This window comes from Cryptomeria japonica, chromosome 4, assembly GCF_030272615.1.
Source record: "Cryptomeria japonica chromosome 4, Sugi_1.0, whole genome shotgun sequence".
Taxonomy (NCBI): domain Eukaryota; kingdom Viridiplantae; phylum Streptophyta; class Pinopsida; order Cupressales; family Cupressaceae; genus Cryptomeria; species Cryptomeria japonica.
The window spans coordinates 646,711,766-646,733,478 of NC_081408.1; the positions used below are offsets into that span (position 1 = coordinate 646,711,766).

Consider the following 21,713-nt stretch of genomic DNA (forward strand, 5'->3'; position numbering starts at 1 on the left):
TTTTTTTTTTCAGATAAAGTTTCCATCCTCCATTAGATAAAATTTCCTTCCTTCACAAGATAAGATTACACAGTGCTATCAATAGTTGTATGTCTATTTGCATTTGCAATATATTTGTGAAGAAAATAAATTTATATTGCATTTGTGGTTTTTTATTAATTGGTTGTTTTGTTTTGTTTGTGTTTTTTTCTCTCTACAATTCAGATGTTATTGAAATTGGTAATAAATTTTTGACAACATTAAAGGAATCTTAGGTTGATTTGAGATAAGGCTATATGTTTTGTTTGTTATATCTGATTGTTTTTCTATATAATCCTGTGATAAAATTTTGACAACATTAAATAAAATTAAATCAAAATATTGTTTAAGTCCCTAGCACCACTCTTATAGCTTTTAAATTAATCTTAATGATTAATATTAAGGCATTTCTTTTTGTCTTTGTTAAACTGCCCAAATATGCATTTTACCATTTTTGTCAAATCTGCAACTTATTCTCCCATTGCATATTTCATTGTGTTCTATGCATTTTTTTTCGTCTATTTTTGCTCTTTCACTTGCAAATTTCCTTGAGAATCATCATGATTTTAATCTTCTATTTTCTATCGATTTTTCACTATTCCCTTCCAATGCACCTTTCCCTCACTCACTTGAATTTGCAAAGCAACTTGTATTTACTACTCTTCAAGATTTATTTAGTGTATCTAAATATGTAGGCATTTTACTACTGTTCAAGATTTATTTAGCATATCTAAATATGTAGGCATTGAAGATGAATTATATTATTGATCACTTACATGTAGGTATCCAGCCAAAAAATTAATGTTTTAAATAAATTAATCCATGTTTATTCAATCAAATTCTAAAATAATATTTTTTTCATTATTTTGCAAAAGAATAGAATGCCAAACTTCTTATTTGACTTTAAACTAATTTGTAAATAAAATTATTATTATGTTTATTTTAATTTTAATGAGTAGGATTTGTATTAAAAAAACATTCAAATTAAAAATAGAAAATACAATATATAAATAAGGAATGCAAAATAGAAAAGACAACACGTAAATAAGGAATATTTTTTCATATGTCAACAAAGCTATTTTAATATGTCAACAAAGCTATAAGAAAAATATTAATATTTTTTTAAAATTTGATTTTTTTTAATGACTAGAGTAATTCACACTCATAAGTTCTATTTTTTCATCAATAAAGCTATTTAATATGAAACTTAATCAAATCTAATTTCAGATCTTATGTATTCAAATAAATATTTAAATGATCTTTACTTTTTAAATATTTTATATCAATTTGTATACATATTTTTAATTTAATATTAATTTAAATTATTTTTACATGATAAAATATAGATGATTTTTAGTTTTAACAAATATTTAAATTTTTCAAAGTAAGATTATTTTAAATTGTTTTTTTTAATTGTTATTCAATCACATAAATAAGTATATCTATTTTAATAGTGATAGAAAATTTGAATTGATTTTTAATAGTATGTGCATTATTTGTTAAATAAGAATTAAAAATAAATAAATATTAAATGTAAGAAGCTTAAAATGTTAGATTAACTTTTAATTTAAAATTAATTTAAACTATTTTTTATATAATAAAATATAAATGTTTTTTAGTTCTTACAAATTTTGAAAATTTTACAAGTAAGATTATCTTAAGAAAAATTACAATAAATTAGAAACATACTTTTATTCATAAATAGATTTCTTATTCAATCAAATAATGATATCAATTTTAATAGGTGGTAGAAATTTGAATTGATTTTTTATCCATTAAATCTATTATTTCTAAAATAAGGATAAGATTATGGTTCATGGTGGTGCAAATAAATTTTTATATAACTATATAAATTTAAAAATTATAATATATGATAGATGACATTAAATATATTTGAATATTAAAAATAAATAAATATTATGTTTCTACATTTCAAAACTATTTTTTTATTTTTTTAATATTTTAATTGCATAAAATTAATTAATGTAAATATTTAATAAAAAATAATCTTATTTTATTATTAGACTTTATATTCATTCACTCAAGTCTAATTAATTGATCTTTTGCACCAATCAAAAGTAATTATTATTTTTGTTTTCAGAAAAAAGTTGATTGTTTATAAAGTTGAGATTTATATTTTTAAACTAGAAATTATTTATCTACAATATGTTTGGATAAAAGAAAGGGTATTATAAAAGGAAATTTATAGGAATGGTGGATTTTATAAGCTTTTTTTATATTTATTTATATTTAAAAACTAAATGTCTATTTAAAATTATTTTTTTATTTTTTAATTGATAAAGTGATATCTATCTATCTATCTATCTTTGAATTTGAAAATATAGGGAATAAAATTGTATAGGATTTTATTCTCATTCAAATTATATAAAATTAAATTTTAAATAAAAAATTAAACTATTTCATTACAAGCATTACACACCAAATATTTCTATTAAAAAAGAAAATCCTTTTAAATAGTGCTAGAATTTACTTTATGAAAATTGCAAGTTTTCCTTATTAATATTACTTTTAACTAGAAGTGAGAGTACACATTGCATAATTTGCGAGTTTTTTTATATCTGATTTGCCAAGGTGTCATGGGTTTGGGGAACCCAAATCTGAAGTCGTGTTTTTTTAAGAATATGGATGTTTGTTGTGAATCAAAGATCAAGGTATGTGTTTAGGAATTTTAAATATCGTCAATTTCTTTCATTTGAAAAATAAATTTTGAGATATAAATAAATGATAATGAAATTCAATAATTTGTGAAATATTTGATTATAGTTGTCCAGGTTATATGAATCATATGACATATGACAATAGGTTTGATTTTGATCTTAAAATTTTAAATAAGAATGTAGCTTCTTCAGAAAGGATTATTGTTTTTATGGAGTATTATATTTTTTCAAATTGTTGTAGGATAGTGTTTTTGTGATTGTGGTGGCCTTTGTTTAAAACTGCACTCTTGGAGAAAAGGCCAATCAAACTTTTTATATGTTGAGTGATAAAGGGGACAAATTTAGACATATGTATTTGAGGGTAAAATTTATCTCCAAGTTATTTCTTTTGAAAAATGAATTGTAGAGTATAATTGTAATTGAACAATAAAAATAAAATCTCTAACTCATATCAGATGTTGCAATTGGTAATATAGTTTACTAGACTTGTCAATTTTCATATCTGTGATATTACTTTAATATAGAGCCTTGAGCACTTTAAGCATAGATAATTTACTAGAATTGTCAATTTTTCATATCTATGATATTACTTTAATATAGAGAATTGACCAGTTTAATCATAGATTTATCGATGACAATTGAATAAAAGAAATTGTGACCAACATATTTTTAATTATAAAAGAGGATATAGGCTTACTGCCTTGTTTCAATGTTTGATTTATAGTTATTCATTGTAGTATTTAATTAATAGAAATTGTCTAAAAAATAATTTTTTAATTGATTTTTTTAAACTTCAAAATTATACTATTTAATGTACATGCATAGAGATATTATCTTTAATTTTAGATATTTTTTAGAAAACATGTATTTAATTCAAATTTAACTATTATTTTATAGGATTTTGTTTTATAAATTTCTTTAAAAAAAGTTGTTTTTTCTTGAAAACAAAAGAAATTTTCATTGAGTACACATTAGTTAGCTATTCATTATAACTATTCAATTAATAGAAATTGTCTTTAAAAAAATAATTGTGTTGAACTTCAAAATTATAGTATCTAATTTAATTGGGACATTCATAGAGATATTATCTTTAATATTAGATAATTTAAAAAATATATATCTAATTTAAGTTTAAATTTTATGTTTGATGACTATTTTTAATAACTTCTATAAAGGAAATCACTTTTTGTTTAAAAGAAAAAACAATCATTGAGTACACATTATGAAGTTATTCATGATACTATTCAATTGATAGAAATTACTTGAAAAATAAATTATTAATGTTTTTGAACTTAAAAAATTATGCTATCTAACTTGAATTGAACATGCATAAAGATATTATATTTATTTTTAGATTTTCTAAAAAACATATTTTTAAAATTTAATTTTAAATGTTATGCTTGATGGCTACCTTTTAATAACTTTATAGAGAAAATTTACTTAATGTCTTACATCATTAGGTTAGGGTTAGGGTTAGTGTTAATGTTATAGAATAAAGTTTGGGATCAAGTTTACAATTACCAAAGGTTAAAATAGGGTTAAGGTTCAACGTTAATTCAAATAAAAATAAAAATAAAGGTTGTCATTACAATTAGGGTTAGTGTTATGGTTAAGGTTAGGTTAGGGCTTGGGTTAAATAAGATTAGGCCTCAATTAGGATTATAGAAGAAATCTTTGTGTTAAGTTTAGGACTAGGGTTTAAATTATGATTAGGGTTAGGGTTATATTATGAATAAAGTTTCAATAGCATTAGGGTTAAAATTAGACTAGGGTTAAGTTTGAGGTTACGATTCAATTAGGAATAGGGTTAATGATAGCTTAGGGTTCAATTAAGAGAAAAAATTTCAATTACAATTAAGGTTGAATCAGGGTTATGGTTAGGGTTTAGTTAGGGTTATATCTAAAATTAGGGTTAGGGTTGAACTGGGGTTAGGATTAATGTTAGGCTTGGGTTTAAACAAGGTTAGCATTAGGTTTGATTAGGGTTAGATTCAATACTATACTAAGGTTAAAATTAGAATTAGATATAGGATTGGGATTATGGTTAAATTGGGGTGGGGTTTCAATAAGGGTTATGGCTCAGATTAAGGTTAGTGTTCAACTTGGGTTGTAGCTCAATAAGTGTTGAAGTTAAGGTTCATTTACATTAGGATTAACCTTGAATTAATTTTATTGATAGATTTTAATTATGGTTAGGGTTTTAATTAGTGTTAGAGTTATAGGCTATAATTCAACTAAATTAGGATTTAGTAAGGTTCCAATAGAGTTAATTCTATAGTTCAATTAGGATTAAAGTTAGAATTAAAATTGGAGATTAAAATCTCAATTAGAGTTTAAAGAGAAATATTCAAGTTAGGATTAGGGTTTAATTATTATTATGATTTGAATATTATTAGGGTTAATATTAGATTAGTAAGGTTAGGGTTAGTTTAGTGTTAGATTAGGGTTCAATAAAAGTTAGAGCTAGGGTTCAATTAGGGTGATGGTAAAATAATAGTTATGAGAAAAGTATTTGAGTTAGGGTTGAATTATGGTTAGGGTTTATATACGGTGAAGGTTGGAGATTAATTGTGGTTAGGATTAATGTTAGATTAGGGATTAAACAAGGTTAGCATCACAGGTAAATTAGAGTTAGATTCAATGTTAAATTAGGGTTGAGGCTAGATTTAGAATTGGAATCAAAGATAGGATTATAGTTAAGGATGAATTAGCATTAGTATCAATATTAATTTATTGAACCATTTCACATCAATCTCATTACAATCAACTTTTTAAAATTATTTTTGAATATTAAACATTTTTAAATTTGATATCTCTTGGCATACTTTAGTTAGATTTTTTTAAATATAGGTATGCTAGTTAATATTGGTATGGAAAGTTAAGATAACTTTGCAAAAAAGAAATACGGTAGAGAAAACTAATTTTTTAATTTTCTAATATTCTTCCAATTGTAAAATTATTTAAAAATTATATATTTACTAAAATATTCATAAAAATACAATTGAACTACCACATGGTTCCAACTAACATTTTATAAAAGAGTTTTATAAAATAATTTAATTTAAGAACAAAATAATTTTGAGATCATGTTCAATTCTTTGTAATCAAGTGTTTTCTTGATGTTTGAACATCTTAATATCCACCATTTTAAAAGAATTGGTAGTTGATAAATAAAGCTTAAAGTACTAATTTTTTCAATCTTATCACATCTTCAATTTTTTAGTGTAGACATTTTAAATTACTTATCTAAATTTATTTTTTTGTTAATTCAAGAACTACTTTTGACTCACTTTGAAATTATAACTTTCATTCACTTACATATATTGACACATTATAAAATAAAAAGCACTATAGTTTTGAACTATTATTTATGTTTTATGTGTGTATGAATGTCAAGTAATAAACTTTATGTTTTTTGTGTGTATGAATATCAAGTAAGAAACTTTAGAAAGTCTAGACTAATTTGATAAACTATGAAAGGCTAGATTTAATAATTAAAAAAGGTAAAAGTTGTATGGTCACTTAGTAAAGGGGATTGGATCAATGAAAAAGAAATTTGGAACGAAAAAATTCAAGGGCTAAATGACCATGAAAGGAAGATAAGAGGAAATGACTAGGGTGAATTGGAAGATACTAAAATTGTAGAATAAATGGATTCAAACATGTAATATCCTTTTGTAGTTGAATAGTATAGAAGATGGATTAGCAATGGGATCTTTTACCAGATTTATATTATATAAAAAAAGGAAATTAGAGATTTTATGTTAGAGAGGATTTTAAGTCAACAATTTAAAATAATATTATTAATATAATATTAGGGTAATAATGCATTAGGTTTTTTTATGCATAAAATTTGAAGTGAATTGGATTTATTGACTCAAACATTTGGCTCTCTTTTTATCTTAGGAATCTAGCATCCAAATAAATTTGTCCCATAATTAATTTATTTCCAAAAGTTTAAGAATTAATTGCATAGATAAAAATCGATGTAGGAAAGTATAAAATTTAGTTCATATAGAAATTATTTCTAAAATACACTTAAGGTAGTATTCATTGCAATAAGCATAATAATGGAAGGTGGATATTATAAAGTAGGTGATTTCATACCTTACATTGTACAATTTTTTATAAGATAAATGTGCTAATCTAGATTCATTTTATGAAATTGATTAAGTGATTCCTTTTCTTAATATGAATTATATTTGAATAAATTTTTGGATGATAAAATGAATAAAAAATTAAATTCCTTCAAGTACAAGTATTTGAATAATATGTATTTTATTTTTTCTAGCAAAGAAAAGAATTGGAATAAGATGGTCAAATTTTAAACCTGAATTTGAATTTTGAAATATCAAATGATGGATTTATGAGTATGGATTTTATTATGAAAGCTTAAACTCAATGAGTATGGAGTTTTTGAAAGGGAAGCCTTCTTCATCTACCTCTCTCACTCCATCAATTATGCACCCATGTTGTGACTTAACTACTTCTAGTTATTGTTCTGACTTCTAGGCAGTAACAACACATGTTATGGGATTCATTATGCGCCCAAGGGTCAAAATATGGTCATTTCTAAGTCTTGTCTGATATCTACTTAAAGATGCCCCAATAATCATGCACTACAACCACCTCAAAAATGACCAATAACTTATGCACCAATGTCCCAATAGTTGTATATTATGGGTACCAATAAATGTACACAAACACTAATTTTTTTAACTATTAGAAATAAAATGAACGGCTATTAATGCAAGTGAAATTTATTAATGAACTTTTAATTATATTTTTTTGATTTCTTTAAAATTAATAATAAAAAAAATTGAATGAAATAAAATGAAGAGATGGGCTGTAATTGATGCCCTTCGCCTACTTTAAAAATATTCTATGATGGTCTTTATAATCTCCACACCGAATAAGAATTTCGAGGAAAGAGGAAGTTGCATCATGTGTAACTCAAATGCGAAGACCTTAAAAGATTCTCTTAGGTGATGGAGGAAGCTCACTAAATAGGTAATTAGCTTTTGTCCATTCCTAGTGTGAGGGACCCGGGCAAGAGAGGAAATTCGCTTTTGACTCATATTTTCATCTAATTTTGACTCGGCCATCCTTCACGTGCTTCGTCCGACTTTCTTGGTGATGTTTGGCAGATTATTATTTTGTCGTCCATTTCTTCCCTCTTCACTCTGCATTACGATTTCAGTTACGTCTGTGATTGTGACTTTCTTTGCTTGACGACCACGCCAATGATTCTACACTTGAGTCCCATCCATCCTTATGACGTATTCGCTTACGTTTGCAGACTCGGTTTAACGAGTAAATTGACCTCATTTAATTCCTATTAAAGCAAACGAAGAGTGACTGGATATCTACCTTTACTCATTCTCAAAGTTTCAGAAATCCAAAGGAAATGGGCACTACTCTATCTTCTTCTTCTTCTTCTTCTTCCCCCCAAACTCGTCCCACTGCAAAGTTAATACTGGACGATGGTGCGCTTCGAGAATATGAACATCCAGTGAAGGTAGCTCAAGTTTTGAACGAAAGGGGAAGGGAAGCCTTCTTCATCTGCCTCTCTGACTCCATCAATTTTAACGAGTGTTTAGCCCCTCTTCCTGCACACCATGAATTGCAGCTGGATCGCCTCTATTTTCTCCTTCCACTCACAAAATTGAAATACCCTTTACTGCCTTCTGAGATGGCAGCCATGGTCTTAAAAGCAGCTGCGGCCTTGCAATCAAAACAGAACAAGCACAGCAGTCGCAAAAAACGCCGAGGTCCTAAAGTGGTGGAGCAGGAAATGGATGAACGCGAAATTCAGAAATCAGATTCTTATCATTTTAATGAATTTACAATTTCGGACGTGGAGTCGAAGCGCACAACATCGAGAGGGATTAAGTTCGTCCGCAACAAGCATAAGCAGTCATGGACAACAAAACTTGCCCCAATACCCGAGACCTTCGCTTATTGACTCATTCTCTGCATTCCAGAACTTCTTCTCGGGAATTTCCTCGCATATGCAGCAAAAATGAATTCGGATGTCCTCTGAGTTTCGGCCATGGCAAATATGTGGAAAGCTTTGGATGAGACAGAGATGAACAGAGTAACTTCCGAGCAGAGGATGACAGAAGAAAGGACAATAGTTTCCTCCAAGTGTACAAGGAAAAATGAAAATTTTGAGAGGTTTCGGCCTAATTAAGGCATCACGGTGCATGCGCCAATTCTCTGCAGATATTCCTTATCCTGAGTGCATTAGGCTCTGATTCAATATTTTTTCGCTGATATATAAAAATATGTATTCTTGGTAGGATGTTGGATGTCTTGAAGTCAATTTTCATGTGACATTGATGAAGTAGTGAAATTTGTTTCTCATGAAAATTCAACCACAGTGCTTCAGATAGACAATGAAATTCTATGTACAAATGCCAAGGAAATGAAATGGTATGAAAAGTTATGTTTGAAATATAAAATATTTTCATTTTGTATGATTAGATTACAATGCCATAACATAGAAAATTCGCATTTCAGTTGTGTTGACAAATGAATGGTTAAATTTCATATAATTTTAAAATAAGTTGTTATAAGGTGTTTGGCAAGTAGTGCTTTTGAATATGATCACAACATATGATTTGGATCAGTAAATGTGGTTGGATTATACTATAGATCAATAGTCGAAGTTGATCTTTTTGCATAGCACATCAACATATACAATTGTATTGACGTACTAAAAATAATTTATTTAATTACTACAAACTTAATTCAATGATATAACATTTATTTTATTGTAGAATTATAAGAGTTCGTAAAATATATTTAAGATAGCTATGATGGTTTACACAAAATAGAAGGTAACTTCTATATAAAATAAAATTTATTAGTGCATTTTATTCTTCTAATAATGTAATTGTTTTGATCACTAAAACCCAGCCTGAACAATTCCTCTCGACTTGTCGATAAAACCTTGAGTTGGAACGATGGTGTTGTGCGTGGTGGGAGCCGAGCGCGGGCTAGGGCATCGCAGCCCTAGCTCGTGAGTGCAACCTATTGTTGGTGCGGCGGCGGGAGGGTGGCGTCTGCAGGGGTGGATGTTTCTATGGGTGGGGATAGCTACAGAGCTGCGGGGGTGGAAGGTGGTGCGGTGGTTGCGGGTGGTGGAAGGAGTTGTGAGAGGCAGGGGCTGGGGGTTCCTGCGAAGTCGCAACGTGGACGCGGGGAAGGGCAGTAGGGGCTTCGATCTACTCGGTGGGGAGAGTGTGTGGCCGCACAATGGGGTGTGGATTCTCTGCCCAATGCCTTTCGGGAGGGGGGGTCTTTGAGTGGTGCGATGTCTAGATCTGGTGGAGAGGCCTCGAAGGCGCCTCACGATATGGATTTCCAAGTTGCAGTGGGTTTAAAATCTCCACCCCAAAATGTAAAGACCTTTGATAATCACCTTTTTGCCTCAGAGTCCGGGGTTGGAAGTGCTAGGGGCTCTCAGATCTCGAAGATTAATGGCTGCTTGGAGAGGTGCAACGAGAGACCAAGGTTGAGTATTCCTCCGGAGATGATAGCAGAGGATGTTGATTACTTTTCAAAACATTCATTATACTACAAGTTCTTGGAAATGAGGGTTTCTCTGCAGTTTTTGGAGAACTGGGCTCAGAGACCTTGGGCACCGGAAGGGGAAATGGAGATTATGTTACTGGCAAACAAATACTTCATGGTTACCTTCAATTACATGGAGGATCGGGGTAGGGTTTTTGAAGGAGGGCCATATTTCTACAACCAGGTGGGGTTGTTCGTCAAACCTTGGCATGCAGGGTTCAATCCTTTGGAGGAACTCCCGAATAGGATCCCAGTGTGGGTCTGATTGCCACGTTTTTTGGTGGAATGTTCCAGGGAGGATGTGCTACAGATGCTCACTTCAGTGCTTGGGAGGCCAGTTGGAGCCTCATCGCAAACCCTGGGGAGAAGGGTAATGACCTTTGCCCGTATCTGTGTTGAAATTGATCTTAGTAAGCCTCTGCTAGATGCTACAGATATGTGTGCAGGTTCTTATTCTCGAGTTCAGCAGCTGGATTATGAGACTTTACCAGTTTGGTGTTGTCTGTGTCATGAGTATGGCCATTTGCAATGTAAGTGTCCTACATATAAATTGATGGTGTGCCAACCTCAACAACCAACCCACAACAAAGATGGGGCCGACAAAGGAAAATCCCCCTCGACTGGGGAAGTTGTGGGTACTTATGGTTTTGTCCCAGTTAAGACAAAGAACAAGAATCGGGAACAAAAGAGGCCCCTTCAGGAGAGACAGGAGGAGGATACCTTTAACAAGTTTGAAGCCCTGGACGACCTCACTCAGCAGGAGGTGACCCTGGGCTGACTCTTTTGGATCAGGGTGCATCAGGGTTGGTCAATGATAGTGTGGATTGGGACTCGACCTAGGCTCTGCAAATTGCTAGGAGCCAGCAAATGGAGATGGATCTGCTAGGTGTGGCTCAGTTGGGGACCATTCCTAGTGTTGCAGTGGAGCTGGCTGGGGGGATGTTTCTCCTTTAGCTAAAAAATTAGAATCTGCTGGGGTCCAAAGTAACAAGAAGGGCTTACATTTGGGTCTCCACCAGAAGGACATTAAGAAAGGATCAACGGAGAAGAGTTCAAAGGTTGGCAGAAAAAAGGATTTGGAGAAAATCAAATTGATGGGGGATAATTTGGTTAAGTCAAGGTCAGTAAAGACTCTGGATTCTCACTTTTCCAATCTCCATAAATGATAATTTTATCTTGGAATTTGAGGGGCTTGAACAGTGGCCCTAGACAAAAAGTTGTTTGGGAGTTGATAAGGAGTCATTCTCCTGATATCCTATTTTTGCAGGAGATAAAACTTTCTGTGGAAAGTATGATGGATTTGGTGTCAAAGCTTTGGGGGAGATGTCAGTGTCAGTGTATTAGGGTTGTGGGCTCCTCGGGAGGGGTGGCCTATCTGTGGAACCCTTTAAGGATTCGCTCTGTCTGGTGGGTGGCCTCCAGATCTTTGCTATCCAAAGTTGTCTCTAGCCTTGAGACTAGGGAATATATATTGTTTTCTAACATCTATGCCCCCACTGATCTTTAGGGTAAGCAGAACTTATGGTCCCATATTTCTTGTATGCGAAGGTTGGTCCCTTTTCACCCTTGGATTATGGCGGGGCATTTCAATGCCATCCTAGAGTTGAGTGAGAAGAAGGGGGTTGTTATGAGGTTGGAACCTTTGTCTTTCCTTTTTTGGGATAATATAGCATCGTTGCATCTGGTTGACATTAAGCCTAGTAATGGTTTGTTCACCTGGAACAATAGGAGGGTAGGGGAGTATTGGATTGTGGAAAGGTTGTATCATTTTCTGGTTTCTAGTTTTTGGATCGGTGGGGAGTGGTCCACAAGCTTTGAGATTCTTGACTGGCTCATCCAGATGGTTTCTTCTTCTGCTCGGGTCGCTCGCTCTCCTTCATTCAAATTCCAAATTATGTGGCTTTAGGATCCTGTTAGGGTTTCAAGCAGATCCGAAGCAAATATGAACTAAAAGATAAAGAAATAGAATAGGACATAGATAACACAGAGATTTAACGTGGTTCACCCAGAATGGGTTACGTCCACCATACACAGCCATCCAATCTTTCTTATTATCCAACAAAAATAGTACATCAACCTTACAATGCCTTAAGCATCCCAGCCACTTATAACATGCATTTTTAGGGCAACAAACAAAGTCGGCCTTTCTAGGGTTTTATTACAATGTCGGTTTTCATCAACGAAAAATGGCAAAAAAAAGATTTCTCGGGGGCTACCACCCCCGAACCCCTACCCGGGGCCCAGCCCGGCCCTGAACCCCGGCAAGGATACATGCTGAGTTTACAGTACTTTGCTGATCAGTCGCCACATTTCAACAATCTCCCACTTGGAGATTGATCAGGCTCGACACTGAACAACCTCCCACTTGGAGACTAATACTACACAACACCACTGTACATGCAACATTCGCTGGATAAAACACTAGGACTTGACTGGTGTAAATTCCACAATTATCAATCAAGAAGACCAACAGAAACTGATGAAGAAATTAGCTTCTCCTGTGGAACTGCCTTTGTGAACATATCGGTAGGATTCTCACTCGTGTGAATCTTCTCAAGCCATAACTGACCCTTCTCCAAAACAGTCCGGATGAAGTGGTACCTGAGCTTAATGTGCTTTGTCCCTGAATGAAAAGCAGAGTTCTTTGCAAGATGAATGGCACTCTGACTATCAGTATACAATGGGCAATCCTCCTGTGTCTGACCCAATTCCTCCAGAAAACATTGTAACTAAATCATCTCCTTGCTGGCTTCTGTAGCAGCAACATACTCAGCTTCAGTGGTTGAAAGTGCAACAACCTTTTGTAGCCTAGAAACCCAACTGACTGCAGTTCCCCCTATAGTAAAAACATACCTTGTAGTACTCCTCCATGAATCAATATCACTCGCCAGATCAGAGTCAACAAATCCACTTAGAGCAGCATTAGATCCTTTGAAACATAATGCCTTCGTAGTAGTTCCTTTCAAATACCGAAGAATCCATTTCATAGCATTCCAATGTTCCATACCCGGATTACTCATAAACCTGCTCACAACTCCCACTGCATGTGCAATATCTGGCTTTGTGCATACCATTGCATACATCAGACTGCCAATAGCTGATGAATACGGGATGTTAGACATTTTATTAACCTCTTCCTATGCCTTTGGGCACATCTCCTTAGTCAATTTGAAATGACTAGCCAAAGGTGTACTAACTGCTTTTGCATTCTGCATGTTAAATCTTTTCAACACCTTCTTTATATACTCACTTTGGGACAAATTCAAGGTTCTATTTTTCCTGTCCTGTATAATCCTCATACCAAGAATTTGCTTAGCTGCACCCAAATCCTTCATAGCAAATGACCTGGCTAATTTCTGTTTAAGATCATTTATATGTTGCATGTTAGACCCAACAACAAGCATGTCATCAACATAAAGCAACAGGATAATATAACTGCCATTATCAAATCTCTTAAAATATACACAATTATCAGAATGACATCTATGATAACCGTGTTCAACCATGAAACTATCAAATTTTAAATACCATTGTCGGGGTGCTTGCTTTAGGCCATACAGACTTTTCTTTAACCTGCACACCAAGTTCTCCTTACCTTTGACCTCATATCCCTATGGTTGCAACATGTAAATTTCCTCCTCCAAATCTCCATGGAGAAAAGTTGTTTTGACATCTAATTGTTCAAGATGTAAATCATCTGCAGCCACAAGACTAAGTACAATTCTAATTGAAGTTATTTTTACAACTGGAGAAAATATTTCATCATAATCTATACCCTTTTTCTGTGCAAAACCTTTTACCACAAGTCTGGCCTTATATCTTTTCTGACCTCCTTCCTCCTCCTTCAGCCGATAAACCCATTTGTTAGGCAAGGCTCTTTTTTCTGTAGGTAAAGGGACTAAATCCCAAGTCTTATTTTTCATCAAGGAGTCCATCTCCTCTTTCATGCCTAGCTCCCACTATTGTTTGACATCTACCTGCATTGCTTCTTCATATTCTTTTGGTTCACCAGAATCCGTTAATAAAATAGAATACAAAGAAGGAGAAAATCTTTCAAGGGGTCTACTTGTCCTCGTAGAACGTCTAACACTTGTAGGAGTTTGTGGGACAATCTGTTGTTGTTGAGCATCAGGTACCTGTGGCATTTCATTTTTAGGAATCTCATCCAACACCACACATTCTTGTTTTTCCTGTTCATGCTTCTTTTCCTGCATCTGTTCTTTATACATAACCTTCTCATTGAATATAACATCTCTACTTCTAATTATTTTCTTATTTAAAAAATCCCATAACCGATAGCCATATTCATCTATCCCATATCCAATGAAGGTACATTTCTCAGATTTAGCATCAAGCTTGGTTCTATTTTCTTTATCAACATGGACAAAAGCTTCGCAACCAAAAGTTTTTAGAAAATAATAATTTACCTTTTTACCAGTCCATGCCTCCTCTGGAATACCACCATCCAAAGGGGTTAAAGGTCCTCTATTTATCAAATAGACAACAGTATGTACAACATCTGCCCAAAAATGTAAGGGCAATCCAGCATGCAATCTCATGCTCCTCGCATGTTCCATAATGGTCCTATTCATTCTCTCTAACACACCATTTTCCTGTGGAGTTCTTGGAACTGTCTTCTGCTTTCGAATCCCATTTAAGGAATAGTAATCTTCAAATGCTTTGCTGCAATACTCACCTCCATTATCCAATCTGAGACACTTCAACTTTTTTCCTGTCTCATTCTTAACCAAAGCTTTCCATTTCTTAAAAATTTCAAAAACATCTGATTTTTGTTTTAGGAAATATACCCATGTTTTTTTGGTTGAGTCATCAATAAAAAAAACATAATAACAAGAGCCACCAAGAGATGATACCTGAGCCGGTCCTCATACATCTGAATGTACAAGCTCTAACTTCTCACTCTTCTTCTCTTTCCCAACCTTGAGAAATCTGACTCTTTTTTGTTTACCATAAACACAGTTTTCACAGAACACTAAATCAATCTTCTTTAGTCCTGGCAATAGATTTTTGGAGTGAAGGATTTTCATCCCTTTCTCACTCATGTGCCCAAGCCTATGGTGCCACATTATCGAATCTGTTCTTGCAACATTTATTGTTGTTGTCCCTGCAGTAACTTTATCTGTAGCAGCTAAGGTAGAGTAAGTGTTACCAGTACACAGATATAATGTGCCTACCTTCGCACCTTTAGCTACTACTAATGATCCTTTAGTGACCTTCCACATACTGTCTGAGAAGGTAACTATGCAACCTTCACTACCTAGTTGCCCTGCAAAAATTAAATTTCTTCTTAAATTAGAAACATGTCTTACCTCCTGCAGAAACCAGTCATTACCATTCTGCAACTTGATCTTTATCTTTCCTTTTCCAACAATTTGACAGGGCTCATCATCACCCAAATATACCTGTCCAAAATCACCTTGAACATAATCTAGAAAATATTTTCTATGGGGTGTGGCATGAAATGAAGCCCCAGAATCTATTACCCAGGAATCATTAACATTATCCAAAAATAAGATTAAAGCATCTTGTAAAGTATTACTTGCAATAGTAGCTTCCTTACTGTCATTTTCATTTTTGTCTCCTTCTTTGTTTTTTCGAGACCAACAGTCTTTCTTTAAATGACCAGGCTTTCTGTAGTACCAGCAATCTTTCTTTCCTCTAGATTGAGAGCATCCTTTCTTTGACTTCCCTCGTGACTTCTCATTCCCAGGGCCTTTTCCTCTTTCCTTTGATCTTCCTCTGTTCTCCACATTCAAAACACTACCCGATGATGTTGAAGTCTCACCTGTGCTTTTCCTTCGCATTTCCTTGCTTAGGATAACACCAACAATATCATCAAATACCAAAGTATTTTTACCAAAGACAGAGTTACTTACAGCCATAACCAAACTATTCCAGCTTTCTGATAAAGAACATAAAATCAAGAGAGCCCTAACCTCTTCTACAAAGGTAATTTTTACCGAAGACAATTGACTGCTAATTGTATTAAATTAATTTAAGTGCTCCACTACAAATCCTCCCTCACTCATTTTCAAATCAAACAAACGCTTCATAAGAAATACCTTATTCAAAGCCGAGGGTTTCTCATACAACTTAGCCAATGTTGCCATCAAATCTACAGTCGTTTTTGCTTCTGCTATATTGAATGCTATAGACGACGCAAGGCACAATCGAATGGATCCCAGTGCCTTTCTATCTAAAATGTCCCACTCTTCATCTGATATTGTGGTCAGTTTCTTTGCCTTTCCTTCCAATGGCCGCCACAAATCCTTTTGATACAAGTAATCCTCCATCTGCATTTTCCATAATTGATAATTCTGGCCGTTAAAATTTTCGACCTTGAATTTGGAATCCTCCATTGCTCCCACTCAAATCTGAAAGTCCTACCAATTTACAGAAAACCTCGCTCTGATACCAATTGTTAGGGTTTCAAGCAGATCCGAAGCAAATATGAACTAACAATTATATGCAGATTTAAATACAAAAGATAAAGAAATAGAATAGGACACAGATAACACAGAGATTTAACGTGGTTCACCCAGAATGGGTTACATCCACCATACACAGTCGTCCAATCTTTCTTATTATCCAGCAAAAACAATACATCAACCTCACAATGCCTTAAGCATCCTAGCCGCTTATAACATGCGTTTTTAGGGCAACAAACAAAGTCGGCCTTTTTAGGGTTTTACTACAATGTCGGTTTTCATCAACGAAAAAACGGCAAAAAAAAAAAATTCTCGGGGGTTGCCACCCCCGAACCCTTGCCCGAGGCCTAGCCCTGCCCCGAACGCCGGCGAGGATACGTGCTGAGTGCATAGTACTTTGCTGATCAGTCGCCACATTTCAACAGATCCTACATTGCAGACTCTTGTAGTGGAGTGGTGGAGGAAAGGGAGGCCTACCTTTGGCACTGCTATGTACACCTTTGCCAAGCAGCTGCAATTCATTAAGTTCCATCTTAAATAGTGGAACCGTCAGGGTTTCAGGAATATTTTCCATGCTAAGAAAGTTGCTCAGATAGTGTTGAATGGCATCACCAGTGACATCAGAGAGCATGGTTTGTCTGAAGCCTTGCTTAGGAAGGAAGATAGGGCTGTCACGGCCTTAGAGGAATGGGAACTTAGAGAGGAAATATACTAGAAACAGAGAGCTCATATTGATTGGCTTCGGGAGGGGGATAAGAACACTGCCTTCTTCTTCAACTCGATGAAAACAAGAAGACATGGAAATGCCATTCCTGTTCTAGTCAATGATAGAGGTGAGCAGCTTTTATCCTTGCAGGAGATCTCTAGGGACTCTCTTCATTATTTCCGGTCCCTCTTCAGGGAGGATTCTCAGGGGGAATCGGTGGAGGAGAACCAAGTTCTCGATTGCATCCCTTCTCTAGTTACTATGGAGATGAATGGGCATCTTATGAGTCTCATTTCATTGGAAGAACTAGAGAGGATTGTTTTTCACATGAGAAAGGGAAAGGCTCCTGGACCGGATGGGTTCTCGGTTGAATTCTTTCAAGAATTCTGGGATATTATCAAACTGGATTTATTAGAATTAGTTCAAGAGTCCTAGAGGAATAAGCAGATGCTTTGGGCTTTGAATGCAACTTTCATTGCACTTATCCCCAAGTGTGATGGGGTTGATCAGTTTGGACAATTCCGACCTATCTCTCTCTACAATGTGATTTACAAGATCATCTCTAAGCTGATAGCGGATAGGATGAAAAAGTATCTGGGGGAGGTTATTTCTGAGGAACAGAGTGGGTTTGTGGAAGGGCCCCAAATCCCACGCGAGGTGGTCATTGCTACAGAGACCATTCACTCTATGGAAACTTCCAGGGCAAAAGCTATGTTTATTAAGCTGGACATGGCTAAGGCTTACGATAGAGTCTGTTGGTCCTTCCTCCAAAAGATTCTCAGGGCATTTGGCTTTGCTGACGAATGGATCCAATGGGTTATGAATTGTGTTATGTCTACCTCCTTCTCAGTGCTAATCAATGGAGATCATTCTGAGTTGTTTGGTGCTTCTAGGTCTCTTCGTTAGGGGGATCCCCTATCCTCTTTGTGAGATTTTGCCAAGATCAAAAGGCAATGGAAAGTACAAATAAGAGAGACAAAATATATGATAGAAATAAACTGTATTCTATCAAGATGAAAATATTGATCAACTGGATCATCAATCGTTACATACAATGAATATAAGCCTACTTATATAGGTAAGGCTAATGGATATGTGAGCACACAAACATGACATGTGGCTCAATAAGAAACAAGGGTAGGTAGGAAATAGGTGTGGGTAGGTGGGAGAAATAATATAATAGTCCACATGAGGTGGATCACCCATTGAATGTGGAGTGTAACAACAAGATCACATCATAAAAGGTGGAAATTCTCCTACACACACTATCCCAATGTGGCACAAACACCCAAGTGTCTCATACCCAAACTACTATGTAATGCATTTCCTAAGTAAACTTACGTAAGGTGTAATAATATCCAAGATGAATAATTATTTACACCAACACCCCCCTTAAGTGCAACTTAGGGGAATGCACTAAAGTCTACAATGCAACTAAGCAATGCAAGATGGGTCTCGGCTATGAGGCCATGTTAGGTACCCATGTACAAATGCAAATGCATAAAAACCAATGCAAGGAAATCTCTCACAAAGCGGGGAAAGAGAGAAAAACCCAATGGGAAAAAACCCTCCCCCAAAAGAGAAATGAAAACTAGACACAAATAACTCTCATAGAAGTATGTGAAGGACAAAACCCCATGTGAGGAAAAAGTCCCCCCCATATGAGAGAATAATAAGAGAGACTAGGAAGCCCCCCCTCAATCTAGAATCTACACCAATGATATAAGCTCGAAGATGAATGAAGAAACTGCTCCATGAATGTCGAACAACATTCCTCCCCTTAGGAAGAAACAAAACCAAAGGTGTATCCATGAAGTCTCCCCAACCATGAAGGGAAGATGAAGTAAAAATACTCATGATGAAAGGAATCTTTGAAAACTACTCAAGTGTCCCCATGTTGATGCTGAAAGGTTCCCCCTCCAAAGGTGGTAATTTGTGCCACACTACTGAAAAAGGCACTCCAAGATCTAGTGGAGATGAATGTAGAACAATATCCAAAGACTCATATGTCTCCTTAAAAGATAAAGAGACCTCCTCCAAGTGTTGTACAAAAGTATCCACAATCATGTCAACCTCTAAGGATTGATCATGTAGAGAATGTACAAGAGGGTCAGAGTTATCCCTCACAACAATCAAAGAAGGATCATCTTGATCAAAGAGAAGATGAATGTCATGAATGGTGTCTCCCTAATCTGCAATGTAGGAGTCCACAAACAAACCTGCAATGTCTGTCAAGTAGGCATCCCAATCAACTGAAGCTGGAAGACATGAAATATCCTGCTGCACTGAATCATAAGAAGGCAAAACTGTCGCACTAGCTGCATCATCAGGTGCAATAGGTGGTGTGATATCAAAAGAAGGAGATGAAATGCAAGGCTCAAGAATGGGGTCACATTTGAGAATCCCCAAGTTCAAATGCCCAAAGTTCTCCTCAAAATCTGAATCATCAACATAGGAAGAATCAACCTCATTAATAGGACCAAAATCTGAAAAAGAGTACAATCGAGATGCATGATCAACCACCCCAATCGTAATGATAGCTCCACTCTCCAAATCTCTAATGATAACTGAATCAGGTGTGAACTCCGCAGTTTTCCTAGTTGCCCCATGTGTGATTTGATAGATGGAAAGAAGATTATTTGTCAAGTGGGGTACACACAACACATCATTGAAGGAGTTATCCCCAATGGCAATAGATCCTTTCCCAATCACATCCATGTATGTATGATTTCCCATCAAAATCTGCGGCATGTGGCAAGGCTCAAATGTAGAAAACATAGACTGCGAAGATGCCATATGATGAGAAGCCCCTGAATCTAGAAGCCATCTCCCTAAATCATGACTTGTAGTAGCACAAAGAGCTTGTCCCTTTCCTTTATCTGTCCCAAAAGAGTGATCCTTTCCTTTATCCTTGGAAGAAGAAACCAATGTAGACATTCTAGAAGGTAGGTTGATTCTATTCTTCTCAAGAAGATTCTTCAACTCATCAATATCCTTCTTATAACAATGATGTTCATCATGTCTTGACTTCTTGCAATATCCACAAAAAAGATTGTCCTTATATGATTTCCTCTTAGGTGAGAATGGTGAATCACCTTGTTGTGGAGAGGAAGATTGTGCTCCATCTTGTTGTGGTTTAGACTTAGGTTGCTTTTGATTCTTGCATTTTCCTTGATTACTTTGATTCCCTTTGTTAGCCACCAAAGCTTGTGACTTTGAAGATTTGAGAATCCCCATCGTGGTCAACTTAGATTGCTCAAGTATCAACATCTCTGTGAATGAATCAAATGAGGGAGAAGTGTATGAGGAACCTTGAGCTAACCTATGGGTGTGAAAGCTAGATACAAAGGCTGCATACTTTGAAGGAAGCTTGTCCAATAAGTTATAAACCAATTGAGCATCATTTTTGTCAATTCCACAATCCTTTAGCTTTTCTCTTAGCTCGGTTGCTTTTGTGACATAATCTTGGATTGTATCAAAATCCTTGGGATCCAAAGTTGTGAGTTCACTATCAAGTTTGTAGCCCTTAATCTCATCAACTTGACCATGCAATTTCTTAAAAATATCCCAAGCCTCTTTAATTGTTGTACACTTATCAATGTGAAAAATGAGGTCATCTGATACATACTTTCTAAGTGTTCCAAGTGCCATAGTATTTTTAGTAAGCCATTCAATTTGAGCATTAGGATCAGGTGGTGTTGTAATAGTTTCATTTACATAATGAATGAGTCCTTTTTCCATTAGTTTACTCCATGCCTTAATTTCCATGATGCATAATTATGAGGAGTTAAAAGTGGAAATTTAGGAGAACCCATAGCACCAAAATGAAAAAACACAAGATAGAGAGAGGCACAATCACACAAGACACCCCCCCAAAATACTCAATCAAGAAATCCCCCCAAAATGGTGATTTTGGCACTTTATACTTAGTGCGTATACAATGGGCCACTTGCAAAACAAGGTAAAGTGGACTTCTGATTTCAATTTACAACTTCTCAAAATGAGATCTAAGAGACTTCAACAAATACTGCTAGTGATCTAAACTAAGATCCAAGCAAAATGCAAGTACCAAATATGCCAAAAATGGCAAAATATTGAAATTACAATTTCTATTTAAAATAACTACAAACAAATGGTAGATTATGAAAGTAGATAACAAAATATGCACTTTAAAAAAAAACAGCACCTGAAAAGGAGTCCATATGAGCCCAAATGAAGCCTCCAAAGTTGTAAAAATTGAGATTTCATGATTTCCAAAAAACCTATATCCAAAAATCTGAAAAC

At 34.5% G+C, this 21,713-nt stretch overlaps 1 protein-coding gene across 1 annotated transcript; it reads left to right on the forward strand.

The window, feature by feature from the left end:
- The first annotated feature begins 8,071 nt into the window (after positions 1-8,071).
- LOC131047730 (uncharacterized) lies at positions 8,072-9,128 on the forward strand. The gene has a single exon (XM_057981528.2). It carries the CDS (start codon positions 8,104-8,106, stop codon positions 8,659-8,661), a length of 558 nt encoding a protein of 185 aa, XP_057837511.2. The 5' UTR covers positions 8,072-8,103; the 3' UTR covers positions 8,662-9,128.
- Positions 9,129-21,713: the final 12,585 nt, after the last annotated feature.